The following is a 15667-nucleotide window of genomic DNA, read 5'->3' as shown; positions in this document are numbered from 1 at the left end:
TCGGAGAACTGGAATGATGTCATAATAGAGACATCATTCCAGTTCTCCGATTCCTATTGTGTTCATTGAGGTAAAGCTTGGTTTTGTAATTGTGTTAACATGTTCATTCAATCGTTCACTGCAGAACTTTTCCACTGTGGAGGTGGAATGTCATTCAAGACTTAATCTACAGTAAAGACTTGTTCTGTGACGTGGTTGAAATCTTGTCTAGAAAACATCAAAAACAGATGTTTAGGGGCTAGAAGATGTTAGGCTGTTGACACCATAGAGGTTTAATAATTGCTGCTTCAGGGTAAGTGGTAAAAAGCTTTGATAAGTGTCAAATATTTGCTTGAAAATCTGATTCCATGCATTTGATGATATCTTTGGAAAACCCTGCAGGTGTCAAGACAGCAGGAGGTTCTGTTATTGAGAGGGTCAATCTGGATGTAAGGACAATATAAACCCTATAGCTGATACGTTGGAATCATAGCCTGTTTAGAAAGTGATGCCAATACGGGAGTGCCTGAGACCTGTATTATCTCAATAGACCAGCAGAGGGCGACTCCTTTGGTTGGAAAAATAAGTAAATTTGTATTGAAGTCTATATGAAAACTTCAATACAAAGTAAAAAGGTTCCCTGGGACTTTAGAATCTCAAGTTTCCGGTAGTTTGCAGGTGTGGGTGGGTGTGCAGTGACCTGGAGTTCTCAGTCAGGCTCCAACAATATGGTTATTTCTTATTTAAAGAAAGCCAAGATGCTGCTGATTAAAATTCCAAACTCAAGTCTTAGAAGCAGCAGCAGCTCACAAACACGTGGGTGATGTCGCAGCTGGTTTCCTCTTGTCCTGACGTCTTGTCTTATTTTCTGAATGTTGCCAGCTTTCTTCAAGGTGTCAGATTGTTAACCAATTCGCTCTCTATAGCTCAACTCATTAAGTTTTCTCAGTAACAACTGCCACACTCTCCACACGGTCGGACCAAGTTTGATCCTAACACTGAATACGGGAGATTGTGATAGTGGATCTTGATCATGGAGGAAGCCGATCACAACAAGTGATCACAACAAGACTGCTTGATATACAATACGCCTGCTCACATATTCTACCATGTGTTAAGGCCAGGTCTTGGGACTTAGAGGCAGAGACAGAGGCTGAGGCAGAAGTAAAGTTAAAGGATGCTTTGTTGGAATCCAATAGTCAAATAACAGGCAGGCAGGCAGGCAGGCAGGCAGGCAGGCAGGCAGGCAGGCAGGCAGGCAGGCAGGCAGGCAGGCAGGCAGGCAGGCAGGCAGGCAGGCAGGCAGGCTGGGGCTGGAGTCGGGGCAAATAGTCCAGCTGCTGGTCCTGGGCAGGGAGACAGAGGAGGTCAGACAGGGAACAAACAGGCTTCAGAGTCTAACTTGATTTCTTTGGCTGTGACAACTGACTAAGCTTAGTCTATAGTCCGGCACCGACTGAGAGCAGGAGTGGAGCTTATAAAGGCAGCTGGTCAATCAAGGCCCCAACTCCAGCACACCAGGACCTCATCAATAATTAGTGACGCCACCTGCAACAAGCGAGAGAGAGAGAAAGAGAGAGAGAGAGACACTAGAAGGCAGGTGAGGCAGGGGCCCTGACAGTACCCCCCCCTCTACGGGCACCACCTGGCGCCCCTAGAAACCGGTCGGGGTGATCCCGACGGAAGTCGGTGATGAGGGAGTTGTCAAAGATGTCCCGCCTGGGCACCCAACAGCGTTCCTCTGGACCATAACCCTCCCAGTCCACCAAGTAGCGGAAGCCACGCCCCATGCGCCGCATATCAAGGATGCGCCGCACTGTGTAAACGGGCCCGCCGTCCACCATCCGGGGGGGAGGGGGGGCAGCATCAGGTGGAGAGAGGGGACTCGACTGAACCGGTTTTAGCTGGGACACATGAAAAGTGGGGTGAACCCTACGAAAGGAGGCAGGGAGCTTCAGCCGGACAGCACAGGGGTTCACGACAGCCTCTACTTCAAATGGCCCAACATACCGGGGGGCAAGTTTCCTGGAGTCCACCTGTAGGGGAAGATCCCTGGACAGGAGCCAAACCTTCTCCCCAGGAGCATAAGCGGGTGCCGGGGCACGGTGACGGTTGGCCTGGATTTGGGTCCTGGAGGAAGCACGGAGCAGGGCTGCACGGGCACGCCTCCAAGTACCACGGCAACGACGCATATTGGCCTGGACCGAAGGGACGGTGATCTCTCCCTCCTGATCTGGAAACAGCGGGGTTTCATAGCCCAGGGAACAGAGGAAGGGTGACATACCAGAGGAGGCGTTAGGAAGTGTGTTGTGGGCGTACTCCACCCATGGCAGACGAGCACTCCAGGATGATGGCTCAGCAGCGGAGACGCAGCGGAGTGCCGCCTCCATCTCCTGTGTGAGGGAAAATTCAACAGACCAGGTGTCTCACTACTGTGGCCTTGGCAAACTGGGAGTTTGCTACAGCGGACGGACACAGCAGATGAGCACTGAGGAGGATTTCATATCTTTTTCATATTAAGTTTTATGAAGCACCTCTTTGTATTAATTCTGGCATGTCTTCTTTTTCTCATGCTGTCTTGTGAAACGCCTCTTTGTATAAGTCCTGGCTTTTTCACCTTCGCAGCCAGTTGTTCCATCCTGAGCACCCGTGCTTGTTGTGTATCTCTGCAGAGATTACTATTATAAAGACTCAATGGCAACTCCAGTCTGATTTCATTATTTCAAATCTCAAGATGAATTTCCATCACAATTTTGGCGTCACGAACAGGATCCCTTGAAAGATCGTCTGGACCCGAGAAGTCTTCGGTGGCTGATCACCCAGGAGAGAAAATCTTCTGCCTCTACCTCCAACACTGAAGAGAAGAGAGGACCGAAAAAAACTGGGGTTCTGGACCTTCTTCACAGGGATCCAAAGACCTCTCTTTGGTCATCTTAAATCTGGTGAGATGTTGAAATTCTGATTTTCACGACTGTTTAGATGATTTCTCAAATACGAAATCAAACATAAGAAATAATACATTTAAAGGGTTTTATTTGGAACAGGTGTATTAGTCATTCTCTCTGGATTACTGTGGATTATTAATGTTAATCTGACCCATCTTGTGGCAATCATCCTAGTTGAAGGCATTTTTCCTGTTTTGCCGGAGAAAGAAACAAGGATTCGTGGAGACGTCCACGTCTTAAATTAGAGTGTTGTGAAAATAGTTGATGAGTCCTTTTTCACACAGCTAATTAATAAGGTTATGAAAATTGTTGATAAGCCAATTTCATAGACCAGATAGGATGGGTAACAAGGGAAGTCAAGGACCCCAAAGCCCAGAGGGTCCTATTGTGGACTCTGTGGTTGCAAGGCACGGATGGGATAGTGTGACATTTCTTCCAGTATGGTCCAGAGACTTTGCTTTTCCTCATAACGGGTCATTCAGTGTCGACATTAAATTTTTTTTACTTTTAAGAGAGAAACTCCTCGAGAAAGAGGAAGAATCAAAAAAAAAAAAAGGGCAACAAAAAATAACATAAATAAAGAGTGTAGGGACAGAAAACGATAATTTAAAGGTCGTTTTCTGTCTAAGGTTGACAAGAAGGAAAGTGATAATGTTGGAAAGAATGTTGAAAAGTAATCATATAGATCTCTGTATTCTCCTTTTGAAAGGGTGTGGCAGTCCTCTTCTCAACGCCTGCCTTCTCCTCACCAACGACAAAACCCTCCTCCACATGATGCAGAGACCAGACTCCACCAATCAATGCTCAGGCCCATCTCAGACGCCACCCACCGCTCTCCCAGTCTATGGAGACAGGGCAGCGGGAGGACTGAATCATGACGCCACCTCTTCCTCATCCTTAGGCCCCACTGACTTTGCAAAGATGTGTCCGCACTGTGGGGGAGATCTCCGTCTGACTCCACCAGACTGGGATGATGCGGGTAATGCAACATACGTCAACGCTCTCAACACACTCCTCAACGCCCTGAGGACCGCCTTCCCCAATAAAAGTGACATGTCCAAAATAACGGGGTGCAAACAACAACCAGACGAAATCTTAGGAGATTTCCTCACAAGTCTGACTGTCCTGTTTAATCAACACAGCGTTATGATGCAGGCTGTGTCCACCCTGTCAAGGCTAAGCAGACAAGATAGCACTGATAGCAGAGCCAACTTCACTGAACCAGGAAGAGGGGGACGTGGCCGTGGGAGAAGCTCTCTCGACGACCCCAAATTCACAAAGATGAGTGTTTCATCTGCAGAGGAAAAGGACACTGGGCAACGAAATGCCCCCAACGGCGAAGGGACGGGGAGACAAGAACTTTCACTGCCGACTGAACTTTGCAGAAAGTGAGGGGGGGGCAGACGGGGAGGAGACGTCCAGCCTACCCACCGAGGATCAGAGAAGGGAAGGGAAACACACACACAGAAGCTCCAGCACACACACAAATACATGCCACTGCAAAGAAGTATCAGCTTGCATTACTAACCGCACACACACACACACACACACACACCAGATTACACACAACTTTGTGGTTCTTATGTTAAGTACAATAGTAATGCCTTTAAGAAAATGCCTTAACTCCAAGTTAACGGTCACAAACTTAATGTAATGGTCGACTCTGGTGCAGGTTATTCTGTGGTTAGGATGTCAGATTTGCCCACATCTCCTGAGCTGAATGGTCGCTTTATATTCTTTCAAATGCGCCGCTCAGTTAGACAAACATCCCATAAGGTTTGAACATGATTTTCTGTTGTCTACCTGTTGGCCAGTTAATCTATTAGGAAGAGATTTGATGATTGTGTTAGGCCTCAATTTAGTATCCTCCCCTGATGGAGTGACGGTTACACACAATTCTTCTTCACCCACCTTCACAATGTCACAGACCACACATGAGCAGCTGTTTGCATATCAGTTGCAACTTCCTATAAATGCCTCCACTGATCTGCTCTCCACGTCACACTCTCTTATCACCCTTTTTTCTGATGTTATGCACACGGATTCATTGCACTGCACTTCACATGTGACAGACACATGCTCATTTGTTGTGACTGAAAATCACCTTCATTCTTATGCGATGTTGACCAGCCCCTCTGATGTTTCTCCTCTACTTTCAGATCTGCCTGAAACATTGTAGGTAAAGGACAAATCTGATGTGGGCCTCATCAGAAACTGTGATCCAGTCAAAATCACTCCAAAATCTGATTATAGACCATGTAAACAACAATATCCACTCAGACAAGAAGCAGTGGAGGGTATACGTCCTGTTTCTGAATCTTTTTTGCAGGCTGGTGTAAATGTCCCCTTCCCTGATGCACCGGTCCACACTCCACTGTTCCCAGTTAAGAAGATCAGAGACAAAAGCCTCAGAGGCTCACTATTCGTGTTATCCATGATCTCCTTAATTATTGTTTTTCCAATTATTTTGTCGAGACACCCTCCTAGAAAAGCTTCTGATGATCTAACAAACTCCTCTTTACCTACAGTGTCCTCTCAGACCCGTCCAGCACATGCAAATTTACTAGACACGAGAAAAGTGATTCAGGTCCCCTTGATCTGTAACCTATTCCACATCACTACTTACCTGGACACTGACAGCACAGATGATTCTGATGACGATACTCAAATTTAGTTTTATTTTACTCTTTTTATTTTTCATTTTCATTTTCATTTTTATGTTATTTTCTCCCTCCAGCTTGCTTATGTGTTTCTTAGTGATTTCACTAGACAAAAAACAGCTACTGCAATTATCCTTTCAACTTCATATTTTCTGATGCCTTAATTTAAATCTCTGAATTTTTAAGGTTGATGTGTTACTTTATGAAGTTTGTACATACTTAATAATATATACATACCACTTCTGTCCGTCCTGGGTGAGGAATCCCTCACATGTGGCTCTCTCTAAGGTTTCTACTTATTTTTCACCCTGTGAAAAGGGTTTTTTGAGTAGTTTTCTTCCTTACGCTTTATGAGGGTTAAGGGCAGAAGATGTCACACCATGTTAAAGGCCTATGATATTTTCAACCTTAGATATACTTTATGTTGACATTTAACGTTTTATTACATTTTAATATGAGTTACTTTTGCCAATCAATACAGTGTGTTACATTTTGATAATGGTTAATGAGAAAATGATTTTGTTTGACCTGATTTCCTTCCATATTTTTTTCATTTTGGACGCTTGCTCCATTACAGGGAAAGAATTTTTTTTTTTTGTTTCCTTTCCACAAAAACAGCAGTGGCTACCTATTGTGGCCTCATCGCCAGTGATTCTGTATGTATGCAAGGTACCAGGGTTGCAGACTCGTCGATTTTTCTTCTATGATTTGATGTTTGTTATTGATAATGATTATGATGTTTCTTGATTATTTTCGTTAGTGATCATATTTTTATTGATGATCAAATGGGGGAGTGTGAGGGAAAATTCAACAGACCAGGTGTCTCACTACTGTGGCCTTGGCAAACTGGGAGTTTGCTACAGCGGACGGACACAGCAGATGAGCACTGAGGAGGATTTCATATCTTTTTCATATTAAGTTTTATGAAGCACCTTTTTGTATTAATTCTGGAATGTCTTCTTTTTCTCATGCTGTCTTGTGAAACGCCTCTTTGTATAAGTCCTGGCTTTTTCACCTTCGCAGCCAGTTGTTCCATCCTGAGCACCCGTGCTTGTTGTGTATCTCTGCAGAGATTACTATTATAAAGACTCAATGGCAACTCCAGTCTGATTTCATTATTTCAAATCTCAAGATGAATTTCCATCACACCTGATTGGCCCGTTCGGTCTGGCCTTTGGATTGGGGGTGATATCCTGAAGTCAGGCTTGCGGTCGCTCCCAGGGCCGTGCAGAAAGCCCTCCACACCTGGTACGTAAATTGTGGCTCTCTGTCGGAGACGATGTCTGAAGGTAGACCATGGATGCGGAAGACATTCTGCACCAATAGTTCAGCAGTCTCCAGAGCAGAGGGTAGTTTGGGCAGAGCAATGAAGTGCGCAGCCTTGGAGAACCGGTCAATAACCGTGAGGACCACCGTATTGCCTCCAGAGGGGGGAAGACCGGTCACAAAGTCCAGGGCAATATGAGACCACGGACGGCCAGGGATCGGCAGGGGACGGAGCAAACCAGAACTGCGCTTGGTGGAGGTCTTATTACGGGAACAGATGGTGCAGGCTGCTACAAACAAGCGCGTATCCTTGTCCATGGTCGGCCACCAGAAGCGACGCTTGAGGAACGAGATGGTACGGTGGATCCCTGGATGACAGGTAAGGCGGGAGGAGTGGGCCCACTGCAGGACCTGAGAGCGGACAGTGTCTGGGACAAAGAGACAGTTAGGAGGACCAGTACCTGGATCTGGCTGAGTGGTCTGAGCCCGACGGATCGTGGCTTCGATCTCCCAGGTGAGGACCGCAACAATGCAGGAAGGAGGAATGATGGTCTCTGGTTCCGCGAGACCCTCCTCCACCGTGAACTGGCGGGACAGGGCATCTGGCTTCACGTTCCTGGAACCTGGGCGGAAAGTCAGGGTGAAATTGAATCTTCCCAAGAACAGGGCCCACCTTGCCTGGCGAGAGTTCAGACGCTTGGCCGTCTGAATATAGGACAGGTTCCTGTGGTCTGTCCACACAAGGAAGGGGTGCTCTGCACCCTCAAGCCAGTGTCGCCACTCCTCCAGCGCCAACACCACAGCAAGTAGCTCCCGATTCCCGACATCATAATTCCTCTCCGGGGGATCCAGCTTGTGGGAGAAGAAAGCACAAGGATGCATCTTGTTATCGTCGGGAGAGCGCTGAGAGAGTATACCACCTACCCCAGTCTCCGACGCATCCACCTCCACAACGAATTGCCGTGACTGGTCAGGGTAGATCAGGATGGGTGAGGAGATGAACCGGCGCTTGAGATCGGAGAAGGCCGCCTCGGCTTTAGCATTCCAGTGGAAAGGGACTGAGGAGGAAGTGAGTGCTGTCAGAGGAGCTGTTATAGTGCTGAAGTTTCTCACAAACCTCCTGTAGAAGTTCGCAAACCCATTGAACCGCTGCAGCTGTTTGCGATTGGTGGGAGTGGGCCAGTCTGCGACAGCCGAGACCTTGGCAGGATCCATCCGGAGCTCCCCCTGAGCGATGACAAAACCGAGAAAGGATGTGGTGGTGGCATGAAACTCACATTTCTCGGTCTTTACATAGAGTTTGTTCTCCAGAAGTCGCTGCAGCACTGTGCGAACATGATCCTGATGTTCCTGAAGAGAGCGGGAGTAGATAAGAATGTCGTCTAGATATACGAACACAAAACGACCTAGCATATCCCAGAGCACATCGTTAACCAGGGCTTGGAAGACTGCTGGGGCATTGGAGAGGCCGAAAGGCATAACCCGGTACTCGAAATGGCCCAACGGTGTATTGAAAGCCGTCTTCCATTCGTCGCCCTTCCTGATGCGCACCAGATGATAGGCGTTGCGTAGGTCCAGGGTGGTGAAGATGGAAGCTCCCTGAAGAGGAACAAAGGCAGAGTCGATGAGTGGCAGAGGATATTTGTTCTTTACTGTGATGTTGTTGAGCCCTCTATAATCAATACATGGTCTTAAGGGGCCGTCCTTCTTCCCGACGAAGAAAAATCCAGCACCCACTGGAGAGGATGATGGACGGATGAGCCCAGCCGTCAGGGACTCCTGGATGTACTTCTCCATGGCCAGCTGCTCCGGGCGATTGAGGTTATATAGTCGGCTGCTGGGATGAGGAGCCCCAGGAAGCAGCTCAATGGCACAGTCATACGGCCGATGAGGAGGAAGAGTGAGAGCATGCTCCTTGCTGAAGACTGGAGCGAGGTCATGGTATACTTGGGGAACCGAGGACAGGTCTGGAGGCTTCGCTACAGATGGTGGCTCCGATGTGGGGCTTTGGGCAGAACGGAGACAGTGAGAGTGGCAATATGGGCTCCAGGAACGGATCTTTCCTGTAGTCCAATCGAAATGTGGGTTGTGGAGCTTCAACCAGGGAAATCCCAGGAGTAGGGGAACATGTGGACAGTCGATAATGTGAAACTGGATCCTCTCCTGGTGATTCCCAGATAACCTTACGGGTATGGGGACGGTTCTACGGTCAACCCTGGCCAGTAGTATACCGTTTAGGGCCTTGGTATCCAGTGGAACATCAAGGAGCTCTGTTTCGATGTCCAACTGCTGACAAACCCTGCTGTCAATGAAGCTCTCATCAGCCCCTGAATCAATTAGAGCCGTGAATGGAAATGCCCTCCCTTGCCACCAGAGGGAGGCCTCGAGCTGCGGACGGTCCGGTGAAGAGGGACTCATCACACGGCTCGACAGTATCTCTCCCACTACTGCCGAGCCGGATCTTTTACATGACGGACGGGACAATTAGCGAGGAAATGACCAGTTCGCCCACAGTACAGGCAGGACTGGGTCTTTCTTCTGCGGTTCTTCTCCCCGGGGGACAGATGGAGGCCGTCCAGTTGCATGGGCTCTGACTCGTAAACCTCCGGCATCTCCCGGCGAGCCCCGCGGGAAGTCCGCTGCTCAGGGCTTCCGTACTCCGGGGAACAAGCGGACTCCGCACGCCACAGAAGGAGATGGTCACCGGTCTTAATGGCGAGTTGAATTGCCTCGTTCAATGTTTTAAAGTCCCCGCGGAGTGCAATCTCCGTCCCAATCTCCCGGTTTAATCCATTTTGGAACGCCGTAATCAGCGCGGCATCGTTCCAGCCCGACTCCACCGCCAAACTCTGGAAATGAATGACAAACTCCCGGACGGTCAGTCTTCCCTGACGGATCTTTGAAAGCTGCTGTCCGGCTTGCTGGCCCCGTACCGGGTGGTCGAACATCCGCTTGAGCTCCGTAGCGAAGGCCTCGGCAGATGTGGCCAGCGGGGAGTGTTGTTCAAAGAGGGCATTATAGAAGCTGAGCGGCCGACCCTCGAGTAAATTGACCAGGTAAGCAACTCTAGCATTATCACTAGCATATCTAATGGGCTGAGCATTGAAAGCTAGCTGGCATTGTGTGAGAAACTGTCGACAGGTGTTGGGATCACCGGAGTACTTAGCTGGTGGGGGAATCCGGGGTTCGAGGGCAGCAGCGCCTGTAGATGGAGTAGGTGGAGCAGCTGTGGGGGGTTGTGGAACAGAAGCAGGGACCTGAACGGCGGGGGCAGGAGCCGCGTCCAGCCGAGCGATGAGAGCAGACAGGGCGGTGGTGATCCGATCCACCTTGTCCTGGATGTCATGCAGAGCCTCATCGTGGTGACCCAGCTGTGCTCCTTGGAGAGCCATTGCCTGTCTGAGGGCCTCAGCTCGCTCTGCCAAGTCCATAGTGGCCGGACTATACTGTTAAGGCCAGGTCTTGGGACTTAGAGGCAGAGACAGAGGCTGAGGCAGAAGTAAAGTTAAAGGATGCTTTATTGGAATCCAATAGTCAAATAACAGGCAGGCAGGCAGGCAGGCAGGCAGGCAGGCAGGCAGGAAGGCAGGTAGGCTGGGGCTGGAGTCGGGGCAAATAGTCCAGCTGCTGGTCCTGGGCAGGGAGACAGAGGAGGTCAGACAGGGAACAAACAGGCTTCAGAGTCTAACTTGATTTCTTTGGCTGTGACAACTGACTAAGCTTAGTCTATAGTCCGGCACCGACTGAGAGCAGGAGTGGAGCTTATAAAGGCAGCTGGTCAATCAAGGCCCCAACTCCAGCACACCAGGACCTCATCAATAATTAGTGACGCCACCTGCAACAAGCGAGAGAGAGAGAAAGAGAGAGAGAGAGACACTAGAAGGCAGGTGAGGCAGGGGCCCTGACACCATGAATGGCATTGACTTTCCTTCTGTCAAATCCACTTCTGTCTGACTGAGCTTCCTTAATGGCTGCAGTTGTGATGTCAGGGGTGGCTGTGGTTCGCCTTGGGCTGCCCACCAGATGTCCGGTGTCGGATTTGCCTGAGCTGAAACCATATACATTCTTTTGTCAAAACACAGCTGAGCCTTGATCCCAGCCTCACAAAGCTGCTGCATGGCCACAGACCTTCTGTGATGTTTAAGTAAAGAATAAAGGTTTTGGGTTGAAAAATGGTTGGAGTGATAAGGATTGCTTTATATCAATTTTAAAGTCACTTATTTAAAATAAAAACCACCAAAAAAACAAAGATGATAGTGGTTGAAAGCTTTCAACACAACCCTAACTCAGTGTTGTACACAGCATAGAAGCAGGAGACAAATTCCTAGCATATTTGTATGCGATATACAAACAGCAGATAACATTATAGGTGAACATTTTCCACATTTTCCACATCAAGCTTTTTCAAAGGTTTCTGAAAAGATGTCTGAAATTCCTTGAGGCGCTTTTTCTCAGTTAATTGCCCCATTTTGCCAAAAAGGCTTTTTCCCCCCTTTGAATCCTCTTATACACTGTTGTGGAGCCTGAAGAACCAGAAGTGACAGAAATGATTGTTTTCACTGGATTTTTTTGGACTCTTTTTCCTTTACGGTTCATTTGAGGATAAGTTGGAAAGTTTTATTTGTTACTATCTTCAGTATATTGTCCTCCCTGATCCCATTCAAATTTAGGACATCTACTGTACTTTATCTCTTTCGATGTTTAGATTCTGGACTGCATATGTTTTAACTCAAGCTGATAAAGTTTTAGTTGGAGAGCTTCTCCGATCTCTCTCTACAATATGCTAATACCACTCCTATAAATAAACACAGTTGAACAATTTGTCCTCACTTGACTTCGGCAGAATAACAAAAGCAAACTGTGAAGCGCACCCTGTGAGGAGGAGTGAACATACATACCATTGTCACAGGGGCAAATCCTTTGGTGTATCAGCATCGCAGGAAGCCTTATGGCCAACACCTGTCCAAACAGATGAGATCAAATCAAATCAAATCCAAAGAGAGAGAGAGAGAGAGAGAGAGAGAAGGAGAGAGAGAGAGAGAGTGTGTGTGTGTTTGTGTGTGTGTCTGCCAGCCAACCATCCTTTAAATTTGTGGGTCAGTGGTTGAGGTTAAAGTTAGCGTCAAGGTCAATGTTGGGTTAGGGTTATTGTAAGCAAGTAGTGGTTATGATTATGCTTAGTTATGATAAGTCTCCTGGAAATGAATTAGATGAATTTATCCAAAAATAACCATAGTAAGTGTGTTTGTGTGTGTGTGTGTGTGTGTACAAATGCGAGTGTGCATGTGGTACTTCTTCCTAACTGTTATGTTAGAGCGATTCTAGCAACCTAATAATAATAATAATAATAATAATAATAATAATAATAATAACAATAACAACATCAACAAAACCAGCACCACCACCACCACCACCAACAACAACAACAACATCAATGTTGACATCCTCAGAAGGGACAGCCACATGTGCTGGCAGTAGATCTGGGATGTGGGACAGGCCAGACCACTTGTCTGTTGGCGCCGCACTTTAAAGAAGTCGTGGGAATTGACATCAGTGAGTGTCAGCTGGAGGAGGCCAGAGCTGTGCCCGGGTTCTCCAACATCGAGTACAGGTAAGACATCTGGAGGCGGTGTTACGCTAACCTGGAAACAACCTAAATTGTGTAAAATAGTGTTTGTTAATTTGTACAAATATTCTTCGAGGCTCCTGATTGTGATATGGAGTTTATTGTTCCTCTCATAAAGTGCTCTGCCTAGGCTGCAGAAATTAGCTTTACTAGGATCCACCCCTATCTCTAGACAGTGATGATTTGGTGACAGCGAATTTGTCCAAAACGGCTCTAGCACTTGGACTGAGGGCCTCTGCCTTCAATTTCCTATGTAAGAGTAATCTCAACCATTGGGTATTGAGCCAAATGCCTTAATGGGGTCATGTCAATACACAACTAGGCCCCCCTTCCCTTAGTGTACCTCTCTGATCAGCTTGGCGACAACTCCAATGTGTTACAGGCACCCGGGAATCCCAGAAATACTAGGCACCTTTTCTGAGGTGTCAGTGAGGGTATTCTCATGTATGAAGTGTGAAATCCTTCTAGATAAGCCCCTGAAGGAGACTTAACTGTGAGGTTGAGTTATGTTTCTATGGTACCCAGATACCTACCTGTAGTGGTTTATTCTTGGGCAAAATCACTTCCAAGAGAAGCGTTCATATAACCAGTGGTAATGGTTGTGTTAGTGAACAGTGTCCAGTTGTCTCTCTCTGTGCTATTTATCTGGACTCACAGGATGTTCTGTCCGTTGCACCTGCAGGAAAGGGAGAGCAGAGGAGCTTCCATTCTCTGACGGCTCTGTAGACTTGGTGACGGCATCAGCAGCAGCCCACTGGTTTGACCACTCCAGGTTCCTGGCTGAGGCCAATCGGGTTCTGAAGCCCCGGGGCTGCATTGCTCTGCTGAGTTACACCAATCAGAACAACAGTCTTTCCTACCAGAACTGTGGAGAACAACTTAACAGCCTCTATGAAGAGGTGGGTGTAATAACTAAAATCATTGTTTTAGTCAAATGTGAAAATAAGAGAACACCACAACTTCCAAAGGTATCCAGTAAAGTGGAGATAATGCTACTGTGACTCATGTCGATGCCACCGGGGTCTCCCCCACCACTGCCAGAGGTGAACCTGTTGCTTTTAAGCCTCTTTTTTATTAATTAAACTGCACCAAACATAGATTCCAAATCACTAAACATACATTGACAAGCAGTTTCTCACGACGTAGCAGCTCAGCTCCGTCATCTGTCTCTTTGTCTGTCTCTGTGACTCTCATGAGTTTCTCCTCATGTGTCTCCTTCGTGTCTCTTTCGTGTCTCTTTTGTGTCTCTTCCCCTGTGGCCGCTCTTTTGAATCAAGGGAGAGTTAATTGTCCAACTAATCAGCCAATCAACTCCCCCAGGTTCTCCTGGAGCTGCTCTCTAGCTCCTGCCACTACCATCATTAATAACAACAGCAAACATACAGATTTATAAAACTGCAGTTTTTACTGTTAAATTTGTTTTCAATGTTAGTTTATATTACTTACATTATATATTATTTAGACATACATACAGACACACAACAAAAGTCAGTGCATAGAGTAAAGGATTCATGTTTTTATCTTTATTCACTTCCAGGTGAAACAGCTGCTGATGCCATACACCAGCAACATCCCAGAAGCTCAGTGTAACAGTAAACTGGAGGAGTTATACTCTGCCATCCCTTTTCCAGACAAAGAACGGTAATTACAACACAGACACTTAACTGACCAATGCCAAGTACACCTCTGTAATACCTAGAATTAACTGCCGGCTGACAAATTAGGCCTCATTATATATCCTAGCCTTTAAAATACGGATAACAAAAGTGTTTAAACATTTTGTTTGGTTTCTCAGAGAATAAGTTTTGGTCCTTTAAAGAACATCTGTGTCCTATTTAGGGGAACGTTATTCATGAGTTTGTGCAAGACCAAAATAAAAGACTCGATAAAGTAAATTCAAATGTGGTTTTAATAAAATAACAATAATCTTTATTAAATCATCAGGTTTAGAAGAAACAGGTAAAATAAATTAGTATACAAATACCATATGCCATATAAAATGCTCAATAAAATAAATTAAAAGACAAGTTATAAAGAAAGTTACGACTCAGATAAATGTATTATTTCTATTTCTCATTTTTGTCTTGAATAAAAAAAATTGATCTACTTTATTGAAACCACAGGATCGAAACAGAAGTGAAATCTTTCATCACTTTGAAAAACCTGGTGGGATTTATTGAGACCCTGTCCATGTTCCAAACTTACAAGGAGAAAGACCCTCAGGCGGCTAACGACCTGCTGCTCAACACTGAGAAGAGGTAAAACACACACACACACACACACACACACACCAGCATTTCTCCAGGTATCCATTTTTTGATTTTTAAAAAATAATTTACTGAATGTCTTCCTGGCGCTCTACAAGTTATATAATCAGACTCTGTTTCTCACTGCTTCACAGGTTTCTGGATGAAATGGGAGTCACGTCTCCGGACACTGAAATAGAGTGGACGATGGAATATTTCTGTGTCCTGGCATCTAAACCAAAATGATCAACAATACAGAAAAAGAAAAAGAATAAACTGATTCTGGGATGTTAATCCTTAACACACTGTGTTTTGGCACAAAAACTACAATTCAAAACATTTCCAAAAGCAGCTGAACCTTCACAGACTTATTTGTTGTAACTGCTTCAGTGTGACTTCTTTATTTTGTGCTATTTTTCATTCTGTTGAAGGTAACTTGTCACTTCTACTTTGTGCAACATGAAAATATGTGTAGTGTAATGACACTAGTGACATCATACTGCATTGCCATTAAAAGTACTTTCTGAAGACGCCAATAATACAACAAAAAAGACTAAGTACTTCTTATATTTAATTGACAACCAGATATAACTGATACATTGCAGAATCAAGATTAAAATTCCAATGATTATTATATGAGCAGTTTATTATTAATTTCCTCACAGCCCTTGCAGGAAATGGACTGAACTAAATTCTGCTGACCAGCAGCTGTAGAGGTTTATAAGCAGTGACTGTTAATAATTAACAACCTTAGTTAAAGAGTACCATGAGATTTAGAAGCCAACAGACGCACACACTTAGTTGCACACAACACATCATTGCAATACTATAGTTACACACTTACGTATCATACCTCAGCCATATCAATCCTCACCAGCTTGTTCTGACATCACCCATGAACCGACCCAGACCTGTGAGCTTTGCCTAAATGTGTTATTTTTATTA

General features: G+C 46.1%; 1 protein-coding gene and 1 long non-coding RNA gene across 2 annotated transcripts; both read left to right on the top strand.

Annotated features, from left to right (window-relative positions):
• The first annotated feature begins 4217 nt into the window (after positions 1-4217).
• LOC128455879 (uncharacterized) lies at positions 4218-6688 on the top strand. Its single transcript, XR_008341770.1, has 2 exons — positions 4218-5103; positions 5254-6688. It is a non-coding gene; the product is annotated as an uncharacterized LOC128455879 (long non-coding RNA).
• A 5433-nt stretch (positions 6689-12121) lies between these two features.
• On the top strand, positions 12122-14968 carry LOC128455510 (uncharacterized). Its single transcript, XM_053439181.1, has 6 exons — positions 12122-12127; positions 12301-12461; positions 13159-13381; positions 14014-14117; positions 14600-14734; positions 14878-14968. The coding sequence occupies exons 1-6, from the start codon at positions 12122-12124 to the stop codon at positions 14966-14968; spliced, it is 720 nt and encodes a 239-aa protein (XP_053295156.1).
• The last annotated feature ends 699 nt before the right edge of the window (positions 14969-15667 follow it).

Source organism: Pleuronectes platessa, chromosome 14, assembly GCF_947347685.1.
Source record: "Pleuronectes platessa chromosome 14, fPlePla1.1, whole genome shotgun sequence".
In the NCBI taxonomy this organism is placed as follows: Eukaryota; Metazoa; Chordata; class Actinopteri; order Pleuronectiformes; family Pleuronectidae; genus Pleuronectes; species Pleuronectes platessa.
Note: the sequence above shows the minus strand (reverse complement) of the source record. Positions and strands in the feature narration are given on the sequence as shown.